General features: G+C 37.0%; 1 protein-coding gene across 3 annotated transcripts in view; it reads left to right on the forward strand.

The window, feature by feature from the left end:
• Window positions 1–3,868, forward strand: part of AFG2A (AFG2 AAA ATPase homolog A) — a 292,859-nt gene extending 288,991 nt beyond the window's left edge. For all 3 annotated transcript variants that reach the window (XR_010601332.1, XM_005290348.5, XM_024106384.3), the window contains one exon: window positions 2,073–3,868. Coding sequence is in view for 2 of the 3 variants with exons in the window: in XM_005290348.5 (XP_005290405.2) it covers window positions 2,073–2,249 (177 nt within the window). In the remaining variant the exon portion in view is untranslated. The remainder of the gene's footprint in view (window positions 1–2,072) is intronic.
• Window positions 3,869–12,878: the final 9,010 nt, after the last annotated feature.

A 12,878-nucleotide genomic window follows, 5' to 3' on the forward strand; every position in this document is an offset into this window, starting at 1 on the left:
TAATGTATGACAGATTTAGTCAAACAATTTTGAATAATAAAAGGTTTGCGTTCTGAATGTAACTAGAAGAAGAGGCAAAATTAATAACATTAATTATTTTTATGAATTATTTGATTTTCTCATCTGAGCAATTCTAATAGTCCTGAAAACCAAACAAAATTTATCGATTTAGTGGGATTTGTTTATATCCTATAATTCTCTAATACTGTGGAGCTTTCTTGCACTGTCCTTAAGAGTAAAACTAGAAACAAAAGAACTCAGTGGCCTTTGGAAGTTAATTATGGTCACTGTTGCTGATATTCTTGGCAGGAGCCTACAGGCAACATAAAAACCATTGAAAGTATTGGCTGGTAGGCAAATTCCTCCTCTGTGTATCAGTATATCTGTGAAATAGAGGGAGATAAAGTAGTAACGTTTGCTTCCTCTTTTTCTAAAGTCTTATTACATCTGCCAAACCGGTGCTCCTCCTCACTCTGCCCTATATTGCAGCTTCCAGCAGTAAAAAATACACAAGCCATTCACCATTGCATTTCTGCTGGTTGAGTGATATTTTGCTTCAGTAGCTCTAATGTTCTAGATGATTAATGATCATTTTAGGCAGATTTGTCCAAGAAAATCTGTTGTTCTTTATTTCTCCATTGGTGGATCTGAAAAGATTTTAGAAAACAAATTATCAACATGTAAAAATGAGTTATTCCATTTGGTATAATGAAAAACTAATGCCGTGGCATACAATGTATTAGGGAGAAAAGGTCTGAACTTCAAAGATCCATGTTATTTCAAAGTTCAGGGTGGGTTTTTTGGATGTGGTTTTGGTTCAGGCCTATTTTTAGTCTACAATTTCACAATAGTTTGCTCTCCTTCTAAAGGTTTTATTTAATTTGAAGTAGCTTTATAACTGTGATAGATAGGAATTGGGAAATATTCCCCTTCTACTAGTGTAATGGTCAGGATATTTACATTAGTTTCTAGAACTTTGTTAGGTCTTATTTATCTCTGTAAGAGGTTGATGCATTAAATCTCAGCAATCCTTCAACAATTCAGTGTCTCTGCACTACTGAAAAGCATTAAAATACATAACAGCAGTGTTTTAGCTTCACTGCTCATTAGAGCAGCACAGAACTAATAGTAATATTGTTGTAACTTGACAAAGCCATCTAAATCCGTGCGTGTTTTTTTGTGAAAGCTTCCTAAACATGCTGCTAAATCCTCTAAAAAGCGACTAACGGCTTTGGCAACCATTAGCACAGCATAAGCAGTGGAACTCTTTTCAGTAAGTGAACAAACAGAGAAAATATGCTGAATGGCTGGACAAATGCGTTTCAGCTGGCTCTTTCATTTACAGATATAAGGGTGCAGTCAATATCAATCACTGTTTTCCCTGTTGCACTGGAAATCACAATATCTCTTTTCATTCCACAATCTCTTTTCACCACAGTAATGTGTCTTTAGAGTGACACTGGCATCAGTCTGTTTCCGCTGTCTGAAGTCCAGAGAGCTTAAAAACACATTTCAGAGTATGAGACCATAACCCTCTTCCCCTTCTACACACCTCTCTCTCCTTCCTTCCTTCCTTCTCCCAGCTTTCCTCTCTGAATTAATTGTATTTACTTCTTTCCCAGCTTAGGGTTTAAAGAGGAAAGTGGTCACAGGGATTTGGAGTATCTGTTCTTCTGGTTTAGCGACGGAGACATGTCAGATTGTTTGTCACTGATCATTGGATTTTTAATTTATCAGGCGTTGCAGAGAATTTGAAAACAGTAGAGCAGCATATGGTAATTAAATTAGAAATAATAGTGACATGATTTGAAGTGTAATGGACTGAGGTTTTAAGTTCAATCTATTATAGTTAGATTTTTCAGAGGTGCTGAGCACCCACAACTCCCATTCAATAGAAATCAAGCATTAGAAGCTGGGCCACTGTAAAAACCAGGCCATCAGCATATACGAACGTTCTTCTGTGATGACTTCATTTGTCATGTTTTGTTTCAAGTCATGTTTGGTCTGGAAACAAAGGTGAATTTTCAGATTGAAAAAAATGTGTGTAAATTATTTTTGTTTTTCATTTACAGATAACAGCAGTCTGCAGAGAGGCAGCCCTTCTAGCCCTCCAGGAAGATATACAGGCCAAATGTATTATGGGACGACATTTTCAACATGCATTGAGTATTGTGACCCCTAGAATTCCTGAGTCACTAAGACAGTTTTATGAAGATTATCAGCGGCAGAGTGGACTGCATACACTTTGAGAAATGAATATGTGCATTTTCACACTCACTGTGTGTGTGTGTAATATACACACACGCTCATTTCACCTGTATACAGCAAATTTTCTTTACGTTCCTGAGAGCTTAGGAATTTCTTATTGTAAATGGAATGTCTGAAATGAACTCCATTGCAGAAATTTCATAGTAGAAGTCTTTTGTTTTGATTGTGAACTATGTGAATGCAGTGGAAATGGTTGAAAATTTTGTACTTTATAATAAAATGGTATAATCTGCATTATTATAATTTAGATTGCTGGTTTAAATCAGTTTTATCTGCAAATACATATCAGTCTGGGGAAAAAAAGGACTCTCAACTCAGTAATTTTTAGGCTGATCCTTGATCGTCTCCTTGAAAACATTTGCAATAGCAACAAGTGTCCCTACAGTCTTAATCTTTGTGTGTCTGGTTGTCAGTTCTGCACCAAGGAGCAACACAAAGACTGGGAGTGGCATGAATACGTGCTGAAAAATATTCTGAAATCTTTGATTTATGACATTCAAAGAAGTTGCCAAACAAGCCTGCCAAACATTCAACTTTCCTCTCTCCCCCTCTACCTCCCTCCCCCCCCCCCAAGTTAAGGTGCTCCTAATTGATCACAGCACAATGTTTAACTTCAGTCTTGGACATCTTCCCTTTGCTTATATTATAAGGTAGGAATATATATTAGAAGGGTACATTAGGCTTGTTATAAAGATTGGGAAAATGGACTATTTCTAATTTGTGATTAATTTATAACTGTTTCCAGATGTCAGAGACACATTTTTTTTTATATTTAAAAAAAAAATCTGAGTATCTTGTTGATTGGGAAAATTGTGCATTTCTTACAGATCTATGTACATTTTTTTCTCTTTATATGTATGTTCATGTTGGTATTTTATCTGATATTTAGTCTACCAAGCACTGTACCTTGATCTGTAGAGGACACATTGTAAAACATAATGGGAAAAAGTTGAGAGATGTTAATTACTTCTTGATACAGTGAATGTGTAAGACTTGAAAAAATGTGCATTTAAACGGGACCACTAAAAATCTTTGAAATTTCCTAGAAAATCCAATGAGTAAAAATACCTAGTTGATAGAACTGACAATTGGTCACAAAAATGTGGGGGTACAGATACAGATTTTTAAACCTATTTCATCACTGATTTGTTTACTGAAACCATGGCAGGTTGTTTCTTGGACATTCAGTAAACAAACTGGTCAAGTAAAATTACTTGCAGGGTAGTGAGCTATTGTATACATGACTAGAAAGGCAGATCGATCAAAAGCAATAATTAAAAGGGGGGGCAAGCCAAAAGGTGATAAAAACTGAAAGGATCTGACTTTATTTCAACAGATAATTGCATGGTTTGGCTAATGTTCTTCCAGCTAAGCGGAAGACCCTGTCGAAGCATTAGCCAAATCATGCTGTTACCTGTTGATGTCAAGTAAAATAGTTTCAGATTTTATCACCTTTTGGCTTATTTTTTTGGATTTATTGTTTTGAAGAATTTGGCTTCTTATAGTAGTTCGATATTTGTTTATGCAAGAGTTTTATGTCTGTTTATGTCCAAACCTTCTGTTCTTTTAAATAAATAAGCTTTTGATTTTGTTCAGATGATTTCTTTGTTCTGTTCAGTTTCTCTCATTAAATATAGTCTTTAAGGGACTACCCTTACCTTAAAAATCACACATCTGCCTGCTTTTTAACTTATTCTTGCTACAAGTAAAGTTTCAGATTTCTATAACTGAGAGAGACTAGAGGAGGAAAAAAGTAGTTGTGTACTTTTTGAGTTTGATGGTTCTTGCTGTATTGGTGGTTTCAGAGTTTCTCCAGTGTTGCTTGTGTGTTGCTCTCTGCACCAGATGAGAAGAGAGAGAAAAAAATTTAAATAGGAAAATGCAAAAATTGGCAGAAGGATGCAGAGACAGATGTAGTAAATGAAACTAGTTTTAACTCATTTTCTCTAAAGTGGCTATAATTCAGATTGAGGGTATCCAAAGCATTTATCATAACAATTAAATCCTAGATGTTTTCAAAAATTCAGTAGTCATACCATTATCCTTCTGAACTTTGTGTGGGTGTGTTGCAGAAAAGAACCATAGAACTTAGTCCTAACCTAACACAGTTCACAAATCTGGCCCCTAAATATCTACATGTTGATCTGGATGAGAGAAATCATTGTTGTCATTTCTTGGGAAGTGCTCAGATATCATGGTAACAGGGACCAAAATGAGAACCTGGACTGGGAGAAATAAACATGACAAGAGCTTGCAGCCCATTCCATAGGTGAGATTCCCATTTATATCAGTGTGATTTCCACTTGTTGTGAAGGCTGCAGAATTGGAATATCAGGCATTGGGGAAGGGATGGGATCTGGCACCCAGCCACCGATTTTGCCTGTGAAAATCTTCCCTTAGAATTCTTCATTAAATACACCATCTTTCACTTCCCTCACTTCCCACACCTGATGAGGAGCTGTGTAAATTAATAAATGTTAAACTGGAAATATTTCCTCTTTTTGCTGGGCTTGTGGAATAGAAAAGGCAGTTTAAGTTTTATTGTAACTTGTTTTTTTAAATGTGGCAAATTGGTGACATTCATAATATATTTCTGTTTTGCAACTAAATATTTGTTGTGGAAAACTCAGCTAAATTTATGCCACTTGAAAATTTGCTTAATCCTGATAGATAGTTTGTGGAATAAAGAAATGTATGATTGTGCATACCCAGTTCCTTATGAAAGGTACAGTCCAATGTTATAATTGAACATCAACATTGTACCATTTAATCAGAATGCTGGAAAAATAACAGGCACTTTGTGTTGGAAAATAATTTTGACGAAAACCCATCGGCAACTAAAGAACTTCACAACCATTTTGAAAGTGCTTTGGAAAATACTTTGCCAAAACAGCTACTGTGCGTAGCTGGAATTTACATGCCAGAGTACATGATCCTGTAGCATGCACAGTGCCCACAACTGTTGGAGTTAATAGATGAGGACACAATAGGACAGAGCATTCCAAGGATATTCTGTTAATGAATTATTTTTAAATTACCATTTTTAACCCATGAAAGTGAGATCTAAACTTTTCATATCATGCTTCACTCAATATAACATTTATTGGCATTGCACTAATCTCTTAATTGTAGGAGACCATATAAACCTCAGTATTTCCACACCAAAGGGTAAGTTAAAGATGGAATTTTACCCGTAACTCTGAATGTCCTTGCTTCTAGTGAGTTATTCCCCTTCATATTGTTTGGGTACTTTTGTATGATTTAATTTTCATAATTATAGGTTTGGTGAACAAGAAAAATCCACCATGTAAAAGGTCATATCCCCCTTCTCCAGAAGTAGTTTCAGTACTTATTTCCTGACATTCTTTAGGGATAAGGCTTTTCTGTCTTTCCCCCCTACCCCAATTATCTTTTGGAGCTTATCTTTGGCTCAGACACTGTTTGAGTTGTGGAATTGTTAACATTAAATCGGCTTTTCAATGTTTCAGGCAAACTGTGTTTAAATACAGAATTTAACTTCGTCTTCCAATAACAACATCTTGTGAATGGTGTAAAATGTCTTTCAGTTGGTTTGCCAAAAATGAACAAAATGCTAAAATGTCTTTACTTAATTTGAAAAAAGTCCTATCTTGTATTTTCCCTAATGCATGGAACAGATTTTCACTGCAGCTACAATGTACAGTTTTTTTAACTCTATGAAAAAAGAATGTAGTATATTAGCATGATTTTCCTTGAATCTCTAAATGAGAATAGAACATAATAGTTTGTTCGAATGCTAAGGGAAAAATTTTGGGATAGATTAGAGATTATTTTTGAAGATTATTCAAGAATATATAACTTAAACTTGTCTGTCCTACTGAATTTTTAATCTTTTAAAGTTGATTTTTCTGGCCTATATATTCTGGGTCTCATCTCTTGGTTTCTCTATTTATTTTAGATGTCAGACTGCAGTTCTGCTTCAGAAACCTAGCCTATATCAAGCAAAGCAGTCCCATAACTAAGCATATGTTGTTTAGAGCTATTGAAGCACTATAGGAGAATACATTTTCTTATGGGGCATGCTTCAGATTCAATGCTTAAGGAGTGTAGATGAGGGTCATGAGAGAGCAGTGCTGCTGAGTGTGGTTCTGTAAAAAGAACTAGGCTGAGGGAAGTGAGCACTGCAAGTTGATAGTTAGGAAAAAGCCCTCAGCTCAGTACCATTGAGGCATTGAAAAATGGCCTGGTAGACATATTGATTTATTAGAACTACTGGACACATTTGTGTCTGGCCCTCATGGAGCAAGAGGTGATTCAGTGGATGAAACAATATTGCATTTAAAAAACTGGATTTGCAAAAGTATTCAGTGATTTGGATTGGCTCAGGTTTTTTTGGTGCCAAACGTGAAACATCTCAGAGGAACTTGACTTTCAGAGGTTGGGTACTCAGCTCTTTCTGAAAATCTAAGCCCCTTTTAGGCATCTCAATTTGGGCAGCCAAAAATTGAGGCTCACAAAATCACTAGTCACTTTTGAAAATCTTGGCCAAAGTTTCCCAAACAAATTGGCCAAGCTAATGATGGAGAAATGTAAAAGGGTTGGCTCATTTAATATAAACACAGCAAATTTGGACACACAACTGAATTTCTCTAAAGCTTCTGAGGGAACCCCTTAATCCAGCCTTCTATATAGTCTGAGCAATTACATGCCAACTTTTATAAAATACTATTTTTTACCAAATCATGACTAAATAATTGGTTTCTGATTAATCTCAAAAAATTTACATTTTATGTAAATGCAGCAAATTTCTAAAAGGATTTCCTAATATTGCTATTTTTCCCACCACATGGAATCACGGTCTAAAATAGTCTCCTTTTTTATTCAACTCTCAGATCATTGTATTTCTTTACATTGTCATACTTCCTTCACAACATTGTAGCCAAAGGAATTGCACCATGGATGAATTTGGCCAGGTGTTTAAAGTACATTGAGTTCCTCAGATGAAAGGCTCTACATAATTGCAATAATAAGTTTTATTATTATGCACATGATTTGAAAATCTGTCTCAAGTATATTGTGCTTTTAGTTCTCACATTTTAGAACCCTAGCTTGAGTGCATAAACCTAAGCCATGTTCTCTTCTTCTGATGGTGTGAAAGGGCCAGAAAACCAGCCAATCTCCTTAGCTGACATAGCCCATTCCTACAGCACCACCATTGCATGCAACCTCAGCATTGGTGACGTGTGAAGGGTGAGAAGGGGAGGTGGCTGGAGTACTACTCTCAGCTGGCATACTGGCCCCTCGGCAGCATAACCAAATGTCATACCTTAAAGCACCCCAAAATTGCTCTAAACAATGCTGAGGTCAGGTTCAGCATGGAATCTGCCTCTGGGGAAATGCAGCTGGTTTCTTTCTGACCACGTCGGCTTCTTAGCTGCACACAGCAGATACTGTGTGCAATGGAAAATCTGGGCCTCCATTCTAAAATATGAGTTTCATATTTGTAGTTAGTCACTAGCCTTTTTTTAATATATGTGTGTGTGTGTGTGTATATGTATATATATTATACACACATACATGTATATGAATGTACTTCAAAATCTGTTCATGGCTATCCCTTTTTTCCACCTTTGATACAGAAAAAACTATTGGAAGTAAAGAATTGCAAAACATTTTAAATGTTACGGTAAAGTATGGACCATTTCTTAAAGTGCTCTATCTGGTGTATAAATTCAGATAAAGAACATTTTTGATTTCTAATGTGTAGGTGGCAGAGACATGCGGAGTTGCAGTTGTTAGACAAATAATGCTTATTAGTGTTACAACTGAAAACATGTTTTAATCTTGGATTTGTGTCTGCTGTCTCTGCAACTTCCATTTATTCATTTATTAATCTTCAATTTAGGAAGCCTAACCATGCATTTTCTGCAGGTTTTATCCTGTTTCTGGGCACAATATTTTAAACTAGGTCATTTTTTCCTACAGGTTTTAATAAATTGACTCCAATGTTCTGCAAAAAACTGGAGGAGATGTATGTTTTTCAAATAAACCCTTCCGCCATACCACTGCAGACTATCATTTCAGTGGTTTTACAATTGAAGTAGGGACAGTCCTAGTCAGTGTTTGGATGACAGCTCTCCAATGAAAATGGAAGTGTTGTACAAGATGGTACTGGGGATTTAGTGGCAGTCATCCCTTTGGACTGGTATTAAGCCAGTGCCCCAACATGATGTTAAGGTGTACCATGCTGTTAGGGGGCCCTTCAAATGAAATATGAAAAACAAGATATTGACCACTTGCACTCAATTAGAAGCTGTGGCACTAAGAGAGTAGGGGCGTTAACCTTAGTGTTTTCCCCAATTTGTGTAATTATATCCTATCCATCTGAGCATTTTTGGAAAGCTACTGTATTCTTCTCTTCCAATCAGAAACTGTGTCTAGCAGTTTCTACCTTACCATATTTTCATTTCACTGTTGGGGAAGTGATCTCTGTGTAGCTTTGTATATCAGTTGTGTGTGCAAAAGAGCTCTGGTACCCTTCGAGATTAAAGATGCTATCTGTGAATTCAGGATGCAAGTACAGAACTGGGATCTGCAGCACTAGGACATCCCAATGCTACTGTAGAGGCGGTTGTGGTAGGTCCATTGAGGCTCTCCCATTCTCTGTTGTGAGGAATTCTAAAATGGGGTTTGGCAGGAGAATGGAATAAATTGCTAAAACATTTTTTGGGAGAGGAGTTACAGTGCTCTCTCGAAAGCTTATGCCCAAATAAATCTGTTAGTCTTTAGGGTGCCACCGGACTCCTTGTTGTTTTTGTGGATACAGACTAAGACGGCTACCCCTGATACTATTCTAATTCTGTGCACTGTGCCTTTATGTGGAAAGATATTGATTATAGCAGTCACAAGTAAAAAAGATTCCTAATATATAGTGTGTGTTGTAAAGGCCTATGGATTCTGAAGTAGATTAGCAAACAAACAAATCCTTTAATGTCATGGAATGCTTCCCCCAGCATGAATGGGGATTAATCCGCCAAACCAGCAAATTCTGCATTTATTATACAGCAGAGATAATAAGCAGTTTCCTTTAAAAAAAAATGTTGCAAAAGCATTTTGGTGGTTTTTATTGTTTTTGGTTTTGATAAACTGATCCTGTTAATATTGTTTGCTTTAAGGTAGTTACTATGGTCCTGGCACATTCACCCATAGCCTATACAATTTAAGCTAACTGTATGTTGTCACTAATGTTTGGTTTAAGGAGCTCACTAACACTTAATCCACAAATGTATAACACATCTAGCATTTTCTTCACGTTGGTGCAATCTTGCTTAAGCTATCTGCTTTCCATCTGAAAAGTGTAGAAACAACTGGTTACCTCAATCTGATTCCACTTCCATGCTTTCAGCATATGTAATTCTGTAAAAAGCTACTTTGTGAACATGTAACACATGGTAGTAACCAGTTACATTTTCATTACAAAAGGGTGTTTATTTTCCTTTCCGGGATGAATGGTAATCAAGAATCAGCTGGTAGTGCCAAGTGCCTTGATAACACAATTGAGCACATACAGCTTTGTTAGGCCTCTTCTTGCACTTCACAGAGAGAATTAAAACATCTAACTGATGGAGATTTGCTCTTTTCAAACTTAATTGGTCTGGAGCTGATTTTTCAAATAACTTGACTGATAGGTAATGGAAAGGTAAGCATCAGAATCAGGACTGCATTAATATTAAACCCTTATTTAAAAAAAAAGAAGAGGGAAGGGGAATGGTGGGAAAATGAGCACAGGAATCAAGAGGATTATCCTAATGTTAAACACTTTGTGATTTAAACGTTAAAAAGGAAGGGGGAAAACACCAAGTGGAGTAAAATGGAGACTAGTTTGTTGTTGCACTGGAAGTGTGATTCATCATTCCAGTTTCATGGTGATATAAGTGCACTGATTTCAGTGGGGTTTCACTGGCATTAATGGAGTAAGGCAGTGTTCATTCAGGCTCTATGTTAGGAAATGTGATTCTCTGCTAGCTCCAAACTAATTAGAATTCTATTTCTCCCCTATTAATCCAATCACTGCTGGATTAGCAGATGTGTGTTGCTTGAGTCTTTTTAAATACTTGTATTCAGGTAAGTATCCAATGGCAAACATTATAATATTCGGTTCTTTCAGATTTAGGAGCTAACTTCACCCAGGCTGACACTGGCTTCTGGGCACTGACCTTGCTGGGCCTTTTTTCCCCAAAGGCAGAAAATCCCCTTTGTAGGGAGGCTGCACAGCCCCTAAAAATGTGTAGTGCTGGTTGGAGAAGGGTGCGACTCAAGGCAACTGGATGCACTGATTTAGCACAATCTCACTGCCACTCTGGTGGTGAGACTTCTATGAAGACCCCAGTGAATTTTAAACTTGCCCCAGCATGATGTTTGAGGGATAGCAATAATGGATATATTGCCTGCCTACACTTATGGGTGCATAAGTGCACTTATGGGTTCATTCCTTAGAGGATAGTGTGGGTCTCACTAGTGCAGAGAAGTGGAAATCTGCATACACAGACCAACACATGTACATACCCTAGTGAGGCTATATGTGACCCCTAGAATCTTAATGTCACCCCCACCTTGGATTTTACTTTTTTGTTCTTGTTACTCTCTTTCCCAAGCAAACCCCATACCACTGTAGCGTGTGTAGGTTTAATCTGTTATGAGAGCTGGTTGACCTTTTTTTACAAACCAGTTTTTTCATTAACAAAAGAGATTTTAATGAAGACAAAATTTCTCTCAGAAAAAATGTCAGAAAAATTATTTCAAACTTTTTAAACAAAATTCATTTTTTTGAAAATTTCAATGTTTTTGTTCAAAATGCTGGGGGAAGAGTCCCATTTTCTCTAACAATTTTACTTTTTTGCTTATTTTTTTCCATTTAGAAAAAAGAGGGAGGGTAGTAAAAAAGTGTGGGGGGGTTATAACCCCCCAAACAAGCAAACCAAAACTTGTGACCAGTTTGTTTTCCACTAAAGAGGAGAGTTTCAAAATAGCCTAAGAGACTTGATCTCCTAAATCCCCTAGACAACTTTTGAAAATCTTCCAATTTCATGCACAATTTTTGAAAGATCTTTTTAAAAAAAATATATGGGTGTAAGCTAAAGGAAAACATCTCTTAGGTTTTTATCTACTGTAGCACCTATCAACACAGTATCTAAGCACTGCACAAAATGAAAGTGCATAGAAACTCAGAAGAAATACATGTTTTTGTAAGTCTGTTCCTCCAGGGCAGAGGAGCCTGACTTTGTATGGGTGTATGTGTAGGATTTTTTAAAAAATATATTTGTTTGTTTATTAGTAGGAGGAGCACTTAGGAGAAGCTTTGCATGGAAGTGTTCTGTATACCCTGAAATGAACATGGTTAGCCTTGGGCTCAGTCTGGCTTTTTGTATCAAGGAGTTCCACAGCCAGGATCCTGCCACTGAGAATACTCTGTTTCTAGTGCCTCATAATAAGTACCTGGGCTAATCCTCTGCATCATCCCAATGGAACTTGTTTGTCTCAGAGGACTATGAAATGTAAAACGGTGTCTAAATATCTAGGTCCAGGTATATGAAGAGCTTTGTAAATCGGGACCCGTCAGGACTTTGAACTCTGCATTGAAGTGAATAAGGAGCTTAGTGAAGTTTGCAAAGCATGAGCTTGGTATGTTCAAGTTGGCTTTTGTAATGAGGCATGTTGATACACACTGCACCAACTTCAGGCTTTTTGCAGCAGTTGGATCCAACCCCATTGAGCGTGAGATGCAATATTTCTCTCTGGAGGAGATGAAAGCATGGCTCACTGCAGATAGGTCCTCATTGGAGAGGAGTGAGCAAGGTCTCTTAATTAGGCCAAAGAGGGAGAAGTCTTTTCTCACCATTGTGACAATGCATGTGTCCAGGAGTAGCAAGGAATCTACTGAGATACGGAATTCACACCACCATCTGTAATCTGATGCACTTGATCATTGTCAAATTCCTCAGAGTTTCCTACTTTGTACAAGCATCATTTCTGTCTTTCCTGAGTTGATCTCAAGCCAATTGCTGTTCTCCCAGGTGAATTAAAACACATCCATGCATATAAAATGTAAGTAAAATTAGGTTCCCAATGGCACCTGAGGCACCTGAAAATTTTATCCAACATCTAATTACTCACATGATTTAAAAAATATTCTTTACTGAGATAAAAATAAAATAACTATGTTTGGGCAGGTTTCCTTCCATTGCGAATGAGACTGCTTTTAAACAATGAAACAACTTCAATTTTTCTTTCTAGGCTACTTTTCCCACTGGCTAAAAAGCCCTTTTGGCCAGTAGAGAAGGTACAGAGCTGGGAGTCAGGAGACCCATGCTGTATTCTACTCTGTCACTGACCGTCATCTTGGGAACGTCACTTTACCTCTCTGAGACTGTTTCCCTTTCTGTAAATGTGGGGTAATTATACTTACCCTTCATGGTAAAGTACTTTGAGATCTCTGGTTGAAAGTACTGTATCAACATAAAGTTACATTATAATTATTAAAACCTGTGTATGTTAGAGAGACGATTTACTTAGAAACTTGTTTTTGTCTTGGTTTAGCACATCCAGACTCTTCCTACAGACTTATCTGGGGT

The sequence above is a fragment of the Chrysemys picta genome, chromosome 5, assembly GCF_011386835.1.
Source record: "Chrysemys picta bellii isolate R12L10 chromosome 5, ASM1138683v2, whole genome shotgun sequence".
Classification (NCBI taxonomy): Eukaryota; Metazoa; Chordata; order Testudines; family Emydidae; genus Chrysemys; species Chrysemys picta.